We start from the raw sequence: 21091 nt of genomic DNA on the forward strand, positions 1-21091 counted from the left end.
TTGACTTCACGATAGAAATTAAAGTTACGTTACATATTCGTAGAAGGTAACTTTCATGAAATGTATCACAATCTACTGCACAGTAGTACAGCTTGTCCAATCAAGAATGGCGCAAGTGACGTTACACCACTACAACGTTTCCATGCAGTTGGCCACAACTTTGCAGGAGGCACTCACCTGGTTGCGTAGTGGGCACCATTAGCCCCTGCAGGAAGGGGTTGCTGTGGATTAGGAACTGCTGCGCCACTAGCAGCTGTTGCTGCACGGCCTGTAGCTCCTTCTGCTGCTGCACTATGGCCTCTTGCAGCTTCTGGTGCCGCTGCACCAGCTGTTCCTGCAGCTTGATCTGCACCATGACCAGCTCTGGTGCCAGTGTGCTCTGCTGCAAGATTGTACATGGAGGGAGAGAGCAAATATCACAGTGCCGTTAGAGCTGTGTCAATATTCAAATATATACTTTTTTTTCAAAATCGAATACTTGCAGGTGAAAATAATGAAATGACAAAGGAAAAATTAAATAAGATGATTACAACATTACCTTCTAAATGTTTATTTTGACATGCTAAAAGTAAAGTTAAAGCAGACCCCCCAACCCTCCCGGTTTTGGCAGAATTTCTGCTTTTTCATTTCATTTCCGCTATTTCGATTTCACCCCTAAAATTTCTGCCAAATCGCAATTTTGACATGCCTATCATTTACCAGAAAACACCCACGTAATCTTGTGCATGTGCTGTACCACGTCCGTGGCAGTGCCCTCTTGACGTGTACTTGCTGTGAGCTGGACGTAATCACATGATAAAATGCCCTCTACCGACAAGCTACATTGTTACTAACACTGTATATGTCGCGCCAAGCGGCGCCAGGTTTCGCTACTGACAGCTAAGAACGTTTGGGAACCAAGTAGAGAGTCCGTGACAAGACTACATCCTGCTGTGAAATCGACCACGATCATGTCAAGGGTGCAAGCACCATGCGGTGAGTTTTGATATCACACTATACATGAAAAAAATGGCATCAACAAAGAAAGTATAGAATACCCGTATATGCCATTATTTCACATTGACTGGTGTTACACGTAATATTATGAATTTTCTGCACTGTTCTGTCTACCTACCTGCACTTGGAGGTTCTGATTGTAGTCACTAGCTACTTGTGCACTGACATTGGAAGGCGAGCTAGGCAGCACCTCTTGGTCTGAATACAGGTGGCTGCTGTTGTCTGTGAGAGATCAAATTGTTGGGAAGACAAAAAATCCTGAATCAATGAAACCAGCATCCTTCCTAAAGGTACATGTAGTGACAGTATTGCTTCTGCTCAAATGTTGTGAAACTAATTCTCATGTATTGCAAATACGAGTTTGGGTTTCAATGACTGAGAAAGAGAGTCATAATTACTGAAACGTAGATTTTGACTGAGTGATTCCACAAGCGCTTTCCTTAACCACTTGCTGAAACTATTATCCCACAGATTACTTTATTACAGCCAAAAATCCTAATGATGAGTAGGTCTGTTACAAAGTAGGTCTGTTACAAAGTAGGTCTGTTACAAAGTAGGTCTGTTACAAAGTAGGTCTGTTACAATCACTGTACTGCTGAAAAAAATCACTGTACTGCTGAAAAACCCATAACTGTGGTTTAGAGATCGACGGAGCTATTTTTGTTACAAATTAAAGGTAACACATCATAGAAAACATCATGTAACACATCATTTAATAAAAAATGGTGGGAGCGATTCCCCTCTAACGTTTAGAAAAATGTGCTGCTTCCTATGTACGAAAAAAAGAGCCATTTTGGGCAAATGGCCTGCCAAGATTGATTTGTTACTCAAGTGTTCTTTATATTTGAAGGGGTACCTGGGTACCCTTACAACACTATAACTTTTTTGAAACACCAAGACACTTTCACAGGGGTAATATCCTCGACAGAGTAGTTCATAACCAGTGTGAGCATACAAACTCAATACTTGTATTGCTCCCTCACACAATGCCTGTCTACTGTCAAGCAGCAACCAACCTGTGCAGGTACTCTTCTGACTACTGACACTGCACAGGAGTGGCGGGGGGACGTAGTGGGGCCGTGGAGGGGTCGGCTGAGGGGGTTTCAAGCTTGGCGTGTTGGGCTGGACGGATGGGCCAGTTGGCTGTATGGGCGGACGAATGGATGCCATACTCCCTACTGTCAAAAAGATGGAAAGAGGACCACATGGCAAGATTAGTTGAATCAATACGGGCGTTTCACAAAAGTGCGCCTCAAAGAGCTTGCAACGTGTTGGTCAATCATAATGTGCGAAATCTGTCGATCCAATGCACGTTTGGAAACACGTTGTGATTGGTGTTAAAAACTCTTGGAGGCGCACTATTGTGAATCACCCGTATTGCTTAAGGATAGTTACTACATGAGAAGCAAAGAAGGCAATAGCTGAGGTCAGAAAGTGATGGGCTTGAAAGAACTCTATATGAGAACTAGTCTTGACAGAATAATGCAAGATATGATATCTTGATTGAGTGCTTGGAGAAGACAGAATGTTTGCATCACACTGGATTGGGGAGCCAGGTTTGCACAGTGGACCTTTCCTCACCTTTCACCTCTGTGACCCAGGTTTGAATCCAGCCAAGTCCACTGATTGAGTGGGATCTCAGTCCCCGTTTGATTCCATGGGCTTTACACAGAATATTCTTCTGGGGTTTTCTTCCCACTTCTAAAACTGTAACTGCTTCTCATTGGCTCCTCTCTACAGCTTTCTTCAATGTTATGAACTACAGTGCAAAGAGCACTCCTGAGGAATCCTTGGTTTCATTACCAGAAAAGCTTCATGGAAGAATTCATATTTGAGTATCACTTCAACTCTTGGTTCCTTCCTGACAATGTCAAAGTCCAGATCCTACACCTCAGTTGCAAACACTCTTACCGCCGTGAAATGACTCAACCAGTGTCTTGGATTTCTTGTGCTTCTTGAGGTAGTGGTCACCGTCTATGGAAGATACCGGTGAGGTGGATGCTGACATGTCCGACGTGCTGGTGTGTGAATCCATAGCAGCGCCGCTGTCAGATTTATCCGCCGCTATCCGCGAGTCTTCCGTCAGATTCAGGGATTGGTTCACATCATTACGAACCTCGGCGTAGCTGGGAAAGATTAAGTACAAAGGATGCCGGTGTTAATCTTTCTTCGTCCGCACGTCTTTCACAGTGCGATTTGTTGATCAGTGTTCCTTTTACAGCCATTTTAACTGGAAGTTTTCTCTTCTTTCTTTTATCACACTTATGATTCTAGGATTTTTTTCCATTCAAATGCTTACAGCAGCAACATCTACAAATTTTAAACTTTGTTTTATCTACTTATACAATTACATTTTTCCACTCTGATTTAAAGACTTTTATTACTGTTATTTGTTTTCATTCCGTCAGAAACTGCTTAATCATAACCTGCCACCAATTTTCACACTGACAAAAATTCCATGGAAGCACATTCTGCTGGTGTGCGCAATGAACACAGGAAAAGTTTCCTATTTAGCTGATTACAAGTAAAGCTGGTGAAAAAATAACACAAAACATGTAAGAAAAGCACGTGAGACAAGATACCCACTTGACGACTTTGTGCATGCAGACGATGAATTCCGGTTTGGAGTTCCACTGATTGTAAGTGATGTAGTTGCGAGTCTGCAACCATATCCACTCCTGTCCCTTCGTCAGGAACCTGTAGTAGCACGATATGCCTTCGCTGGTCTGTATTACTAGGAGGAGTCAAGGAAATAGCAACAGTGCACATTTTATTGAGTGCACATTTTATTGAGTGCACAAAATGTCTCTAAATAAAATGGATGTCGCTCATAAATTTGATAAGCACATCCACAGACCAATTCTCTAAAACCCACATGCTGCTTTTTTATTCCTCCTGGAAAGGAAATCAATTGATAATTTTTCATCAAGAACAATTGTTCACATCCGTAGCTTCTTTGAAAATCGGGGTTTGGGGGCAAAAAACACAGAAATGAAGCTTTGTGATGGGGCAATTAACTTGGGAATTCTCTCAAGAGGAGAAAGTCATATAGCAATCCAGGCTCTAGAGCTTGACTGTGCAAGTGCACTAACAAAATACAGACACTAATATCAGCAGACATCACAACTCTAACACAGCCACTTTCCGGTGATGGAAATCCTGTCAGAGCTAAAACAAAATTCCAGGCCATCTCTCCTCTGTCTCCGAGACACTAACTGTCGACTGCATGCCACTCCCACAGAACTGGATGTCAAATTTGGTTAACGTACTTGGACAAACTGCACTCGAGCAGCTTTGCTCACTCGGGTTTTAAACCACTCCACAAAAGCCCGTCTTGACATGAGACTTGCTGGCACGCAGACTTGGTAGTTCACGTGCAACGGCGGTCACGTTGTGGCATCTCCCTGGCAACACCATCTGCACTGCCACTTGAACCATGCACCATTGATTATTAATGCACCACATCTCCTTAGCATTTAAATGGGTTTTTTTCCTTGGCACCGTGTAGATGAGGTTGTATCTCCCACGGGAAACTGCCACAGATTACTTCAAGAGCAATTGCTTCCATGCAACCACAGCAAGCAAAGGATGTGGGGGCAAGCTATGAAGTAATGAATATTTCTCCAATAAAATGACAAACAGCTCAGAAACAGGTGATCAAACTGATAAGTTAAAGATACATGTAATATAAACCATATTGATGAACAAAGAAATGGGAATTTATACCACCATTTTTTTTTCGAAGGATGTCTTTGATTTACAAGCTGTTGTGTGTTTCATAAGAGACAGCTTAGTTGGTTGCTATACCGACATAGTAGTATGGAAGACTACTTGCCATGCAAGCAGTTTTGTCTGCCAGAGAATCCCAATAAAGCAGTAATTGGGGTTTTTTAATTTTTTGGTTTAGCCTTAACTTCTCCTCTGGTTGTTCACGGATTCAGTGCTGTCTACCAAGCATTCTCTTAAACAATGCCCTCATTTGAAAGATTCTGTCTAACCTTGTCCGACAAAAACTGAAAGCAAAACACATCAAAACAAATGCCATGAACAAATCATAAGAAATTGTTTTCCATTAATTAGTTATATAAGACTGAGCAAGACAACTGGGTCATATACCAGGTACTTACATGCTTCGTGGCAATGTGCGACTTTTTCTAAATCATCTTGGTGGTAGTAATCATACACAGACGTTCCCAAGACTTCAAAAGGAAGGTAACCGATTATTGGAGGGCCTCTGAACAAAGCAAAAGGAAAATCAATGCCAGGAACAAAAGAAATACATTCAGTTATCATATACAAAAAATTGACAAAACAACCACGAGCAAAAATAATTATCTCCATCAAGAACATTCCCTACATTTTCCATGTATCACCCTCGGATTTTGTGGGTATTGCGAAATTAATCAAAACTGATTTTTGACGAGTTCATAAAACTAATACAAACTGTAACATAGTGGTGAAACCACAACCAAGCTGGTAATTTGATGGTCAGTGTGTGATGGTACATCACCTGAATAAAGCCTCAATATCTCATGTAGATGAAAGATCAGATAATGGCCGAAAGGTCATTGTTCTCATGAACTCTGGCACAGGCCAACTTAATTTGAATATTCACATGTAAATAAATCGGCTGGTTAAGGGTGTACTTCAGCACTACACCATTTTGAAAGTGGGCACAGGAAACCAGAATAAATTCAGCTTTGGCGTCCAACATATGCAAACACAAACAATGAACGAAATACATGTGATATGAGGAATGGTCTCCAATCTGCACATGTACATGTATATTACCTGTGGTCAAGAAAGAGGAACTTCCAATCCAGGCTATGTCTGGACATAAACTTGTTCTGCTGCTCACTAAAGGTGGCCATCTCGCGACTTAGTTGGGTCGTCTGAAGGCGGACAGTGGCTACGAAGCAGTACCGTGCCATTCCCATGTCAAGGGGAAGCACACCTTCAAAAAAGATGCACAAAAATTTCTCAGCGCCAACTCATTTTCCTAAAATGTGCTATGCTTGGATTTAGCTAGCATTTGGAAATGAGGAGCCATTTCTTTAAGTAAAAGAAGGCAACAATGCTGCTATGGCAATATGCCTTTACATAAATTTGTGTTGCAGAACGAGGTGTCCAAGATGATCCACGGGGAGCCCCTAGCTAAAACATTGTTTTGCTGTATCTTGCAACACATTATGCTATTGTCATTACAGAGAACAAGTTGAAAGTTAACTTATTTTCAGCATTTTTGGCTCAAAATAGAGAGCAAAATTGTGTTGCACAATGAAGATGTTTTAAAACTGATCAGTTTTCAAAGATAAACTTGAGGTCTTTGTGCAACAGAACAGAGGGCTTTTTCAGTCAATTCAAGCCATTTCCTATCAGATAAACAATACAATTTCAAGCTCTGTCTCTTCAGTATTGCATCGTTATGTATCCTGGTAAATTTATCACGGGTTTGCCCTTAGTCCGACATGTGCATTTTATTAACATTGTAAACATTCATGTTTGTGAGACAATCTCACACTTACATGTATGAGGGTGGGACTGTAACCATGGAGGACGGAAACCTACATGCTCATTATTACGTGCAGATATCTTGGATCAACTGGCCGGTGGGAAGTACGGCAATCTTATGCAGTTTATTTTATGCATATGACGTTGGGTCACAGTTGTGATAGTTATTAATTACAGTCATAAAAATAATCATCTATATTCTGCATATGAATAGCAATTTACATTTTAATTCATTTGTCAAGATTCGCAGAGAGGTGTCTGTTATTCTTACAAACTAACATAAACTTAGTGTTTTGTAATGCAAAAACTTGAGGTTTGACAGTTGTAAAAACAACCATGGGCTGTTTGGGAATTTTTGAGAAAGTAAACTATGAAAATATCAGATTAAAAAAAAAAACAATGACACTTCATTTATGTTACATAATTTAGTCTGATTGACCAGAATGCCTAAGAGTGGCTGTTGAAAAACGTGTACAAAACCTATAGGGCAAAATTAAATATTCTAAAATCAGTAACGAATTAGGTGATGACGTCATCATGATGCAATAAATTAAGCAACATATTTTTATCAGGGTCTTTGTTTTCTGTAACTTTGATGATCAAGCATCTCAAAGTTATCAAAACGGTGGCTTGAAAATATGAACAAAGTCAAGTGAACAAAATACCTATTGAAAAATCAGTAATAAATCAGTTGATGACGTCAACATGTCATTATTTCAGCGTAATACATGTACACTGATGGGGGTCTTTGCTTGGTATAACTTTGATGATGTTTAAAGTTAGCGCAAAGACCAACATGGTGCCTTCAAAACGTGTACAAAGTATATGGGACCAAAAAAATTGAGAACCTCTATATTAAATCACATGATGAAGTCATCATGACGTCAGTACTTTGATACACCGGTACTCTTTTGATAAGGGCTGTTACTAGATGATACTTTGGTGACAATTTAATTTTGCAAAATTGCCCAAAAAGTGCTTTGAAAATGTGTACAAAGTCAATGGGACGAAATAAATGTTGAAAAATCAATAATAAATCATGTGATGTCATTGTGACTTCATGTTTCTAGGACTATCTATTATGTCTATGCATAAGGGCCCTTCATTGGTAAGATCCAAAGTTGCTTAGGCACCAAAGTCGAGGGTGGAAGAAACATGCCCAAATTGAATGGGATTTTGGGAGAAGAGAAAGAAGACGACGGGGGGAAAAAAAAATCAGACCAAAAGACTGCCAAAAATGTTGAATCTTATGGTTCAATCATCAAGAAACCATGGATCCATTGGGATTTCCAAACTTCTGATGGAATGCAGTTGAGTAAATGGTATGGTTTAAGAAAAATTTCTCCTGGACCAGTATTTGTCTTGGGGGTACATATTCCCCCCCCCACCCGCCTGACAAATGCCCACGCTCTATCCTACCCCAGCACCCTCTATTTGTAATCTCTGTTGAGTTAAATACGTAGCTATGCAGCTTCAGTTTTTTTTTCTCTTGTACCCCTTGAAAAATATGTGTGCACCTGGGTGCCCCCCCCCCATCCGGACACGTAGCCCTAATTACGCCACTGTTTCAGGTCCTTCTGACAAACCATGCATGGTCATGAACACACGCATATAGGTAAAAATAGCAAACCACACATGCAAAACTCAGCAGATTAGGCTTTCCAAATTTGGATAATTAGAAATGACAAAAAAAATCTAATCGCCAAGGAGCGATTAGTATGCAGCTTCAGCTTTTTTTTCTCTTGTACCCCTTGAAAAATATGTGTGCACCTGGCTGCCCCCCCCCCCATCCGGACACGTAGCCCTAATTACGCCACTGTTTCAGGTCCTTCTGACAAACCATGTACGGTCGTGTACACGCGCATATAGGTAAAAATAGCAAACCACACATGCAAAACTCAGCAGATTAGGCTTTCCAAATTTGGATAATTAGAAATGACAAAAAAAATCTAATCGCCAAGGAAGTCACTAACATACACACCAATCACTAATAACTTTGTCATTAATTCGTGGAACTTGCCCAAGAACTTCCCATGTGACTTTCGATCCTGACACAAATACAAAGAGCAGTGTTACCAAACAACGACGAATAAGAAGCCACCTTTCTCATTCTCTCCCTACAAACTATGGTATTCTCTACATGTTTACTGTTGTGTTTTCAGCGGGCATGCGACTGGGAAATCAACCAAAAAATGTAGAAATTCCCAACTGAACAAGATATTTTTACAGTCTTTTTAATTCAAAATGCCTGCCATATGTAAAAAAAAAGACAAAAAAGAAGGAAATCAGATGCATCTTTTTACGGGCACACATAAAGGACAAATTCCCCATCTCCCTCCACTCAATTATCTCAACCCCCCCTCCTCAAAAAATGAGTACAATCCTTGCCCACTGTGCACGTAGGTGTGTTACTTACAGTTTCAGTGGTAATTTAGATAGAGGATGGAACAACTGTGGTTTTCCTAATCACCAATGCATAGTAAATGTAAGAGTTCCTTTTCTCGTATGTCAGACAATTAGATCTGTGTTTTATAATGATGCTCTTAATATAACAAGTAGAGAATGCTTTAAATTCGTTACTCAAGCTACGTGCGGATACTGAAACTACAACAAACAATCTTGTACAAAATGCATTAAGATTCAATGTGGACAACGAGGGGGAGAATTCTCTCGTGCAATCCTGCAACCTCACTTGCAGTAAACAAATCGTCTCTCTCTTAAAATTCACTGTACAGATAATTCTACAATTTGGAGATGCCGGATTGTCCTTGTATTTGTTTTTCAGCTTCTGACAGACCCATGTCTTCAAATGCAAGGTTCATCTGACCACCTGTGATAAAAGTAACAGCATGGTTCACTTTCAACTCGCCCAATACAAACAGTCAAATATGATGCCCCTAATTGCCTCTGAGGGCAGTGACATCTTCCCCACACCCCACCCCCTGGGTATATGGTTCATGTACATGCACTCTATCATATAAAAGTACATGTGCATGTAACTTCTGTTCACGGGTTGTATGCCATCAGTAAGTAATCAACTGTTTGTAACTTTGACTCAGAACACATCACAACAAAGACATCATTGTCGTAATATCTCTTACTTCAGGAAGACAGCACCCCCTTCCCTCAAGCATTAATACAAACAGTAGAGTTTTACATGATGTCACCTCAGGGGACAAGGCATCTTTTTTAGTCTGTTTCCCTCTGATCCTATTTAAAATTCATCCTCCTCCTACAGACTAATCACACAGTCCAACTTAAAACTGAGGAATGTTTTGAAAGGAAGGCATGACGACTGCTAGTGGGGACAACAGAAGCCTTTGGTTCCTTCTGAGTGTCTGTCCTCCGTGGCAGTGCAACACATGTACACACATATTTGTTACTAGTGTAATCTGGTAACGAGGACTACACACATGTTGAAATATGGACCATTATGAGGACACAAAATGGTTTCTGTCTGCACAACACAGTTCCAACTTTTCAAACAAAAGAAATTATCCCCTTAACAAGAGGAAGACCACTTGTACTGAACACTGTCCCAAATTATTTGAATCTCTGGAGCAACAAGCAGATGTTATACATTTGCTGGCTAGGAGGGGGTGGGGAGGATATAAAGGCAAACCCTTAAATTCTTTGCTACCGGGGAGGGGGGGGTTTGTGGCCCACAAGTTGGAGAATTTGAGAAGGTAGGTTGGAAGCTGTGAATAATAATAACTGGGAGCTAAAGTTTCTCTTATGATCATGTCTGCAGGACACTTTTTCCAACACTCATCAGATTACTTCCCAAAAAAGGTGCACAGACAGATGGTGTAATAAGCCTTTTTCAGTCTCCCCACACAATTGTGTACCTTCATCCTTGTTGATCATGGTGAAGTTGCCATGGATTTTGACCGTCTCATATTCCACCAGCTCGTTGGGTTGCAGGGAGCCTCGTCTCATCTGACAGTGGAAGGTGAAACGCTTACTGAGCAGCTCCCCCTCGTTGTCTCGGCTGCTGTCAACCTCCGACAGGATCTTAAAGATCTTAGGCCGGTCGTCCTCGTGAACCAGTTCGTATATTGTACAGTTTTCGAGGTCCTTCTGTAGGCCAATGACAGATGAGACTCATTTATGCACATCCTCCCTTTGATGTTTGTTTCCTTTTTGGTTGTTCCTTTGTTTTTTATTTTTGTTCTGATTTTTTCTTCCCTTTTTTCTCTGTTCTGTTTGGTTTGGAAAGGCAGATGGGTGAAGAGGCAACAAAGACAGTAAACGTTAAAGAAGTACAATGAACAGACACTGCAATTGATAAAGCATAGTTATGTAATTCCCCCTTCTTCAAACATGTATACATGTACTACATGTATAAATTGTGAATGTACATGCACGTTGCAGAGATACATGTACATGTCAGAGTGTAACATAAAACCATAGCAGGCGGCAAACAACTGCTTGGAAAAGCAGTTGATTCAATTAAGACATTAGATTGCTTGTGTTGTAATTTGTCAAAGTTACCCCATCCAAGGGGACAAAATGTACATGTAATTGCCCAAGGAGAAAATTGACCAACACTGGGATGAAATGCTGTGCACATACATGTACATGTAGATGCCCACAGTATGTGCGCAGGTCTTGTGCCTGTTATTGGGGCTATTTAAAATACACAAAAAATGCCCAGTTTTATAGCAAAGACATGCCCTTGGGTTAAAAGGGTTGTGCACACACATCCTGGTGGGTACCTCATTGAGGGGATGACTTCTATTTTAAGTTGTGGAGACTACTGACTGTCCCTACAATATGTTCCATCCCTATAATGACAATTGAGGGACTCAGGTGAGTCACTGAGTCATTTCTTGGCTGGTGCCAAGCCAAGAAAGACCAAGAAACATTTATGAAGTTCATTAAAAAGCACCCAGATACATGTACATATACTTGTTTTGTAGTCTTATATTCTACAGACATGTTTATAAACACAGACATCGTGGGAGGACTAAAACCCTGTGATAACATCACAGTTTTTCTCATGAATATGGAAATACTCATAAGCATAATAATAGGCAAAAATGCAATGTAAGTGCCCTTTGACATTGTAAAATAAAAGTTGAAAATGAGGTTAACTACTCAAGACATAAGGTGCATATTCAAGGCTTGCATTGAAACAAATTGATTGCAGCTACCCTTTAAAATGCAATTTTGTTTCTGCGCAACATGCATCTACATTATACATGTACATACTTCTGTTCTTTATCCCCAAATGCCACTGCAACATTTGCAGCAATTCTAGCACTACATGACACATACATGTCATCTTTATCCACATGCACATATGTGAATAACAAATTTTCTTTCCATTTCCGGTAAATGCTCCCTTCTAAGGAAGGGTCATTATGCAAGAAACCTGTCCCTGTGTGTGAATGCTTACAGGGTTACATGATTATGGCTTATGAGTAAACTTTCCACACATACAATACATGTACTTGGCTCAGTGTCCCTGCTAAGCCACAACACTTGAAGACATGTATCTGCTTCTCTAGCAACATGTCTCATTTTTAATCAAGCAGCACCTATGCCCAATCTCTATTTCCAAATCTCTGGCATACCAAGACCCATTACAGGTCCATCATGCACTCCTCGATAGGATGACCCCCAAGGTCAAGATACAGATTCCAATTTCTGTGTCCAGAATCCAGAATCTCTCTCACCATATTGCAAGAGTCAGCTCATAGTTGCCCCTCATTAGTAGCACTTCATGTATATGTATGATTACATAGTGTTTACCACAGTGGGTAGACAGGGCTGTCTTATGCCATGATTAAATCACGGCAAATGGCAGGTGCACCATTTATATTAGATCAAAAGAAAGTGAACGGCACAGTCTTTCCAATTCCACCTGGGGCAGATAATTCCCCGGAAGATTTAAAATGATGGTTACAAAGAAACTAAAACCTTTTGGAAACAGAATTAATCCTGCTATTCATCATACATATGATAGCAAAGTACACACTGGTAACACAGAAACTAATTTAGCATGGACCACCTGACCTTTGCTGTGAATAATGAACAGAACTGGAAGCTAAGGTTTCTCTGATGATCATGTCTTCAGGAAACTTTTTCCAACACTCATCAGATTACCTCCCTAAAAAACATGCACAGACAGATGGTGTAATAAGCCTTTTTCAGTCTGACCTTTGGTGTGGACAATCAGATGCCCTGTTTAAAAACACCTGTCCTCAGACTATATCTGAAATTCACATATGCAGCAAGGTATGAGACGGAGAGAACCCCCCCTTTGTGTTGGTCATTGTCTCGCAGGAATCTGAGAAATTCTTTTCAGACATCTTGGGGGGGGGGATGTGTTAAGTAACAATAGTCTGGAATGTGTATAGGGATTGGACATGTTGGGGGGCGTACCCCTCGGTCTCATTCACGTCCCATGCATGTAAAATTGGTATTTTGTCATCCTTATGATATTTTTATGGAACTATGGATTTCACAACAGTACAGGATGAAGTGGTAATTCTGTTTGGAGTAAAATTATGTTTCTTTTTTTTTTCTTCCAAAAATTGGTTACTGAAAAAGCACTAAATGTGCGCGTTAGATTTTTATAAGATTTCTAATCCATGAAAAGAAAATGCGAACACCTGTGGTGCAGAGCATTCAGTACCGAGAGGTCTCCAAGTACTTCACAGTGTTGCTCACTGCAACACTGTAGACCGACCATGTATGAAGAATCGTTTGGTTCTACCTCAGCAACCAACTCTTGAAAGTCACAGAACTGTCAGCCCCTGCTCAGTATAGCAAGAACTGTTTTTTTTTTCAATCTCCTTAATGGTTGGACACCAGTCCTGAAGGATCAAGTCCTACATCTTTGCTCAGGTCCCAAAAGGCCATTTCATTATTGTTATCACTATTTTTTTTTTGAATGCAATGGAATGATACCTTGCTAGACATTCCCAGGGCAATCTAATGCCAAGTCTGGAGCTGAAGTGGAATTGGAAGCCTGCTCCCGACTGATTGATTTGCCTAGATCTCTCCCCCCACCATGCGAGAAAAATTCTCTTGTGAAAGTAAATTCTTTCCTGAAAATTCCCTTTCCAACTTTCAATTGCAGTGTACTGTACAAAGGCATTCTCACACACACTAGAGAAAAATCTTGTTGAAAGGGGGTACAAGTTCAAAATTCTAAAATGGAACCTGTTTGATCGCAACTCACCGGTAAATGTCTCAAGAGTGACGTAATGCTGCAGGACGTGTACAAGATGTGGCCCTGTTGGGAGAAGACAATAAGAAACCCATCCAAGGCCTCTAGCATCAGCTGACTGAACTCGTTGTCTGACAGGAACGAAGGTTTCCACTTTTCCTTGATTGACGTCTCCGACTTGAGGGTGTTGTCTAGATTGAAACAAAATTGATTTTTTAAAATATAAAACAGGAGGGAAACATGAAGACCAATACTTAAAATTCAAAGGAAGAGTACAATTAACCCTTTGTCCACATGTACCCATATCTTTCTTGGTTTACTGTCTTCCTGAATCAACCAACATTTGGTACTATAGATCGTCATAGCCTATCCACCCAAAATCTGAATTCAAGCTTCACGTCAAAAAACAAGTGACAGTATCTGCAGTCCTACATTTATCCAAAGCAAAGGGAACTGTTCTGGACTTTGGAAGATTGGGGAAAACGACATGACAGAAAAAGGGTGAAGAGGGGGTAGGGACACACATACAATAAGAGCAATTTGAATCAAAGCTGCCAAGCCCTTGGAAATGGGCATGCAAACAGATTCAAGATAGTAACTGGTTGTATTGCACTCGGCTAAATAATTCAAAGCAACGGCATGCATTTTGTAGTAATACACCAATCCCATCACTAACAGGAAACAAGACTGGGGAGGCAAAAAACCTTAAAAAGTGTGACAAAGGTCATTAATTAATCTAAGTCTGAAACACAGAACAGCAGTTGAAAGTGGGCAAGTACATGTACATGTAATTACATGTACATGAAACATGCCGTACCTGAATAGTGCACAATTTAATGACACCCCAGGTTCACCAGGCTGTCTCATAGCCCTGATGTCCAATCTAAAATCAATGCCCTCCAGGATTTGCAGGTGGGACAAGACAGTAAACTCTGGAAAATCCTGCACAACATTGGTTAAAATATCCCCTAAAGCTCCCCATTTAGAAACAACTGGCATTTGCATTAGTAGTTGGCACCATAAAAAAAGGTTGGCATTCAACTGTATATTTTGAACAGGTAAACACGCTTCATTTTATGTCATCCAAGGATACCATATAAACACCTCCCCATACAGCTATTTTTATCACCGCTCAGGAGATAAACTTCCCTGTTTGCATACAGGTATGCTGTTTCAAAAATACCTTCAACTCTAACCTAAGTGCATTTTGCTACATACTCAACATTTAGAAAGTTCTTTGGATTATAACTTTTCTGCTCAAAAGGACAATCACTCATCTTTCAGGTTTATCTTGAGATTAAACTCTCAGTAAATGAGAAAAGTTTCTGTTTGTTCAATTGAACATGCATAGCACCATCGGCCTTACAAGCAGTAATATGTGGGTATTAAAAAAAATTGGGGCGCCTTGAGAAACATTTAGTAATGCCTGCCACATTTATTTCCACTCAGTTTTCATCCTTGTTATCCCCATGCACCACAGGGGAATTCCTCCTGGCATGTACTCTGTCCCAGTGTCCACCTCTACATTTGCAAACAGTGGGGGAGGGGAAGAGGTTCAGAGCTAATCCTTTTCAGAATCGCTTCTCAAAATCATGCCCTGGTGTCATGTTTCCTGCCTTTGCAAACAGTCTTTTAGGTAACTGGTAAGCTGTTAATTCATTCACATGACAGCTATCAGGCTACCAGGTTGCAAGAGCCTAGAAATGACTTACGGGCTTGTGGAAGCAAGACGCCACTGGAACATGCTCTGGAGTATTACTGCCATACAAGGAGTGTAAGTTAATAATAATGATACCAAAGAAGCACAGAATTTCACAGTATAAATTCAAAGGTATCATCCCTGCACATTGGGCTCACAACATCTGAACAAGTCTAAAACCTTCTCAGCACCTTGGGGACTATACTATCCCAATAATGCTGTATCAGGCGCACATGGCTTTAACAATAACCATATCTGCCCTCAGAGGTACCCATCTATTCCTGGGTGTAGAGCGGCACATAGGGTGTCACAACATGCTGCTACCACTTGGATTTGAATCCCCCCAGATTGGCAGCTACAAACCCTAACCACTAGGCCACTGGGTTCACCTGGAATCTATTATGACAGTCTGTTTTTCTACTGCTAAATCCAAATCATTTTTATCATGTCCATCCCTCCCTTACCATTATGTGCCTTGAGAAAGTTGATCGTGGAGCGCAAGACGGCAGACTTGTCCATCTTGCGGTTCTTGGTCGACACCATGCATCCCAGTTCCTGAATGAGGCAGTTGAACTGATCTCGCCGCTTCTTTTCGCTGGCATTTCGACACTTTCTGTTGCACAATATCAATGTTTCAAATGTGTCACAATACTTTCCTCACAAAACAATGGCAAGTGGAATACACTGCACCTCCTTTTGACAGAAGAGCATACAGTGTGCCTCACTTGGAGGAAAAAATGATGTAAACTGCCCACGCAGCCTCTTCTCATAAGATTTGAGGCCATCATGTTCTCTCCTGAATGTATGTATGTATATACATGTATGAATTAATGGGAACATAAAGAATTCTTAGTTTTGGCCCAAGACGTCACTGTTTGATATTTGTTACCCTTGCATATAACACATCCAAACTGTAGCACTAAAAAAACTGGCTCAACAGAGGCCATGATGTACAGGACGATGACCCTGTGGTAAAGCCTGTAGAAACTGTCAAGAGTTCCCAACGAACCAGAGGGGCTTAATGCTCGGTAGAGGAACAGAATCCATTATGGAATCAAACACATTGTGGAATCGGTTAAATTTAACCAGAGATGTGTTGGCCGAAACAATATTTTTCCCCTCAGGAAAACGAAGGGAAAGAAATACAACAAAACAGAAAACTCGCAAGGTCTAAGAGCCAAGACTAAGGAATTCTTCCAATCACATTTTAATTTGCAAGTCTGGCAAAGCAGGCAGAGAATGCCAACTTTTGTGTATTCGACCAAAGCTTTACTTTTATAGGCAAGCAGCAGAAAAAAGAGATCATGTCCCCACATTTTAGCCAACAAGTTTATTTCTTTTTTTAACTTGAAATTCAAAAAAGAGGTTCTATGCTACACACTCACTAACTTGTGTCTCGAAATTCACAAGATACGTGGACGTTACGCACAAGAAAGAAGTGTTAGTCATAATTGACTCACCTTTTACATCCTTGCTTGTCATCTTCGCTGGTCAATTCATCGGACATTGCACGTTGACTGCAAACAAAAGTTACACAAGGAATACCATGTAAGACATTTGATCCCAGAATTGTTGACAAAACTGCTAAACTGAGGAGAAAGACTATGCACATCAATAACCCTCTATGACAGAAATGTAGCCAATCCAAAGAAGTAATTACATGTACATATTTAAACCTTGCAAGATAACAATGAAGCCATGTGAACCAGAGAGTATTTTGTTGTTTCCATGTAATTCCAGATGCAGATCATTAATTATTAGTACATGTAACAGCAGATGACTCTTTAACCCTAACCCTCCCAAATCCTTTTCTGCAAAGTGGAGGAATTCGGAGGATTCAGGGTGAGTGGCAAAAGTGCATGGCTGATTTTAAAGGATGCCATACAAGAAGGTCATGGATAAGACCTTATGTTGTTTGTGCTATGTCAAGCACAAATTCAGCCCGATATTTCTTCTGAATCAACTGCACAGCTCAAGAGTGCCATTCGCACTGCCTCAACATGACAGGAATTGCTGGAGGATTTTAAAGGATTCGGGCAGTTAGGCACACCTCCAAATGACATTTTCAAGAAATTGAGGATTTTGAAGGATTTGGGCTGAATGCAATTTGTCATGTTGAAAATCTGAGGATTTCAGAGGATTCAGGATGGTTTCTTGTAAAAGGACCTTGGGGGTGAGGGTTAAAGAAATTTATACCTGTAGAATGGCGAGTCCTAAATGATTGATTGAGCGTTCGATTCTAAGGGTCAACAGTGGTCACCACTGCATCATACATATACATGTACACTGTATGGGTACATACTCATACGTGTTGTGTATCTCAAATTGGTCAACAATTTTTTTTTCAGGTTCAACAGTGAATGGTTCAACAACAAACACTCCAATGTCTTCTGAATGGATCAGAATGCAGGACTTCACTTGTTAGAGCCCCCCAGGGGACCAAAAGAGCTTATACAACACGCATTTGCATCTACGTCTATGGCTTGGAAGTGAGACTGATACATTTCTGTAATCAGCATGCCAATCTCTGGGTTCAGGAAATCAGGCCAGATCCATAACAGAATTCTGATGTACATGTACCTTACACAAACCCTTTCTGTTTGCAGTCTCAAAGAAAACGATACCAACATGCCTTAAGATGATATGACACACAATTTCAAGTACACTGTGTCTATGTAGATTATACATGAAATGGAGCATTTCAAAGGATGTGCATCAAAGGTTGATTGACCGCATAAGCTCTGAGTTCCCCCATGTTCAGATAATTTCTCACACACCCTGGACATTGAGGTTAATATTCTATTCTTTTGTACATAAAACAAGTCATACATTTCTTTTAGAAAGCCCTTTTTTTCTGATCATAGTCTCTAGTGCATTGTATTGTTTGGAAGTGTGCATATTTCAGAAATGTACAAGAAAAACACAACATGATAAATGATAATTTATGTGAACATTTGACACATTAATAAATGGAAGCATTTGACTCACTTACTTTGCTTCAATACAATACATGTACTTCCTCTTTTTACAAGCCAACCTATTTTGTCTGGCGTTGTTTGTGAACTCACTTGTCCTCAGCATGCTGTACATGTACGTGATATGTATGTCAGGTTCTCTCTCGTGCTGGGGAATATAAGGAGTTATTTTGGGCAGGGAAAAGGAATGATGACGACACATGTACACGTTGTTCATTCTAATGTCGAAATATTAGCACTTCACAGACCTTCAATCAATCCACATACATGTACATGTAGCCACTCCCCCCTCCCAATACCCTTTGGATGAATTGTCATCTGAATACCTTCACATAATAGAAACCACTCAAGAGCTCCAAATGCAGGAACCACAGCATACAAGAAGTCAGATAATTGTTTGACCTCAATAACCCAGGTCTGGCAAGGAGAGGCTGAAATGAAATCTAAACTTCACAACTCAGGAAGAAAGTTGACAGGAAAATGGCCAATCCTCAACTTCGAAAAAATAGCATCCCCAAAGGAAGAGACAGATTCAAACTGTCTGTTGAATGAAAGCTCGGCATGAAAATGTTTCACAGACAATTAAAATCTGTGGCACACGCATAAAAGATACATGTACATGTACACGTATAGGACCAACAAGCCAGCTTTTATGCTTCACTTACATGGGAATGTTGCTCAGTACAATTCAACAGGTGACAGTTTCGGTGATAGTAGGCATACTAGGCGAGTAATAGTGACTGGGCTGTGCCTCCTACAATCCTGCAAAATCCTTCCAAACCTACTGTACCAGTGGCTTTTGGAAGATCAGTGAGGATTATGGGTAAAGTGAGTGAACTACGGCACTTTCATTTCGCGTAACATTATTGGTTTGCCTACAGGAAACAAACTGCACTGAAAAAGCTTCAGTGGTGACATTTTGATTGGGACGAGTAAAACAACGGGTGACATCTTATAACTGTTGACAGCTGCCAACCAGGTGTGTAACAAGCCTAGAATCGCTGCAGCCAATGAGTGGGTTTTATCTCTCTGTAAACGTAATCAAGTAGAAAAAACCTTATGACTTGATACTTGCATATATTGGAGACAATAAATCAGCAGAGTGAATTTATTCCATTACAAGCTTCTTCCGCCAGGCCAGGGGTATAGAGAATCTGCAATTTTGCATAGCCTTTCCACGGACTATGCACACCCCATACGTACCAACTAAAGGCACTACATGAGACAATTTTCACAGTATACTCTGAAAAGATCACTTTTATAAACCCATGAAATTACACCATCCAAGACGCAATACATGTATTTGACAATGTGGGTCCGACTCGACCTGAGAGCAGCATCTAATGCAACAGCATATTACAATGTCAGTTTTTAATTTACAAAAAAGAGGTATCCGTATTCCTGACAATTCCCTTCAAGAGTTTCAATCATGAATCTGTCTTTAGAGAAATATGGGAGGGCTGCGAGCACTGTGATCAGAACATCGACAGGAATATAATATCAAATCAGTGCTCTGAAATATGTGATTGCCAAGCTTTCAGTAACTAAGTACCTTCTTCAGGGCAATCTGCTTGCCCTGAAGAAGGTACTTAGTTACGGAAAAGCTCGGCAATCACATATTTCAGAGCACTGATTTGATATTATATTCCTGTCGATGTTATGAATCTGTCTTTCTTGTCCATCTCACCAACACTGACTGTGGTCTAAACAACTTTCCTCTGCTACATGTACATGTAAGTGGTTGATTTACAAAACTCAACCACACACCTTTCCTGTTGATAATGCATACCAGCGATGTGTTTGGCATAAAGCCTACTTACAATGTTGCTGTCAAACAGTCTCTCTATTCAACAATGTACAACTTGACTGTGTATTAACATTTGATAATGCCCGCTGAGAAGTGTTAATACCCACTGCATAAATCATACGCTGGCACCCAAATATGAGACAGTTTAATCCATTCTAATTGGTCAAGAGTCTGTGCCCACGTGGCTCACTACACGCGCCCCAAGTCAATATAAGGAGATTCTTTTGGACAACTTTAAAATTAAATGGATGGGGATGTAAAGTTCTAGAACAAAATTGTAGGAAATCCATCATACACATGTATATTGACTTCTTTGGACACTCGGACGAAAAAGGTATTTATGGATGGGAATAAATATGTGCTTGGACGGTCACTGGCCAAGTACATATCGGTATTTATTCCCTTAATCGATGGCACACACATGGACTTCGTGACGCTGACAAATTTTCTAAATTCAGTATGGACTACACGTACTGAACCTGATTGTAACAGGAAGAATCAAATCCCTGTCACTCAAGTCAAGATTCTAAGCTTCTGGTTTTGATGAAAATTAAAGAGGGATTTGGGAATATCACTCAATAATGTTTGTTTGCATGTACACGCATGTGTGTATCAACTGGATTATATTTGCAATATTAGGACATTTATCTTAAAATTGACAAGCTGAAGATATTGTTATTATTCACAGGGCCAAACAACAAATTTCCCACCTTGGTAACCACTGAATTCCCCTGTGTTTCATGCCAAGATTCTCAGATTTCAAGATGGATCTGTTAATGGAAACATACAAGATGTGTAGACATGTATGTGAAACCAATAGTGTCTGTCATCTGTATTATATATGCAGCATGAGGAAATATCTTACACAATGGGGAATGCAGGCGGTGATGCATTGCCCCATTTCAAGCTGAATCTATTGTGAT

At 40.4% G+C, this 21091-nt stretch overlaps 2 protein-coding genes across 10 annotated transcripts in view; one reads left to right on the forward strand and one right to left on the reverse strand.

Annotated features, from left to right (window-relative positions):
• Positions 1-21091, forward strand: part of rfc3 (replication factor C subunit 3) — a 43014-nt gene that overhangs the window by 15346 nt on the left and 6577 nt on the right. The window lies entirely within an intron of this gene.
• The window catches only part of LOC110979766 (uncharacterized), a 36102-nt gene that overhangs the window by 7478 nt on the left and 7533 nt on the right, over positions 1-21091 (reverse strand). For 3 of the 9 annotated variants that reach the window (XM_087132432.1, XM_087132430.1, XM_087132436.1), the window contains exons 2-13: positions 20879-20938; positions 16847-16903; positions 15851-15999; positions 13700-13878; positions 10356-10587; positions 5788-5950; positions 5124-5230; positions 3583-3730; positions 2908-3122; positions 2013-2174; positions 1115-1218; positions 178-382 (exon numbers count right to left, since the gene is read on the reverse strand). In XM_087132432.1, coding sequence (XP_086988558.1) covers positions 178-382; positions 1115-1218; positions 2013-2174; positions 2908-3122; positions 3583-3730; positions 5124-5230; positions 5788-5950; positions 10356-10587; positions 13700-13878; positions 15851-15999; positions 16847-16903; positions 20879-20938 — 1781 coding nt within the window. Of the gene's footprint in view, positions 1-177; positions 383-1114; positions 1219-2012; positions 2175-2907; positions 3123-3582; positions 3731-5123; positions 5231-5787; positions 5951-10355; positions 10588-13699; positions 13879-15850; positions 16000-16846; positions 16904-18378; positions 18510-20878; positions 20939-21091 lie in introns of those variants that run through there. The other 6 variants (XM_022235820.2, XM_022235818.2, XM_022235812.2 and 3 more) reach the window with 5 other exon arrangements.

This window comes from Acanthaster planci, linkage group LG02, assembly GCF_054643075.1.
Source record: "Acanthaster planci isolate LZ-2023a linkage group LG02, COTS_SCS, whole genome shotgun sequence".
Classification (NCBI taxonomy): Eukaryota; Metazoa; Echinodermata; class Asteroidea; order Valvatida; family Acanthasteridae; genus Acanthaster; species Acanthaster planci.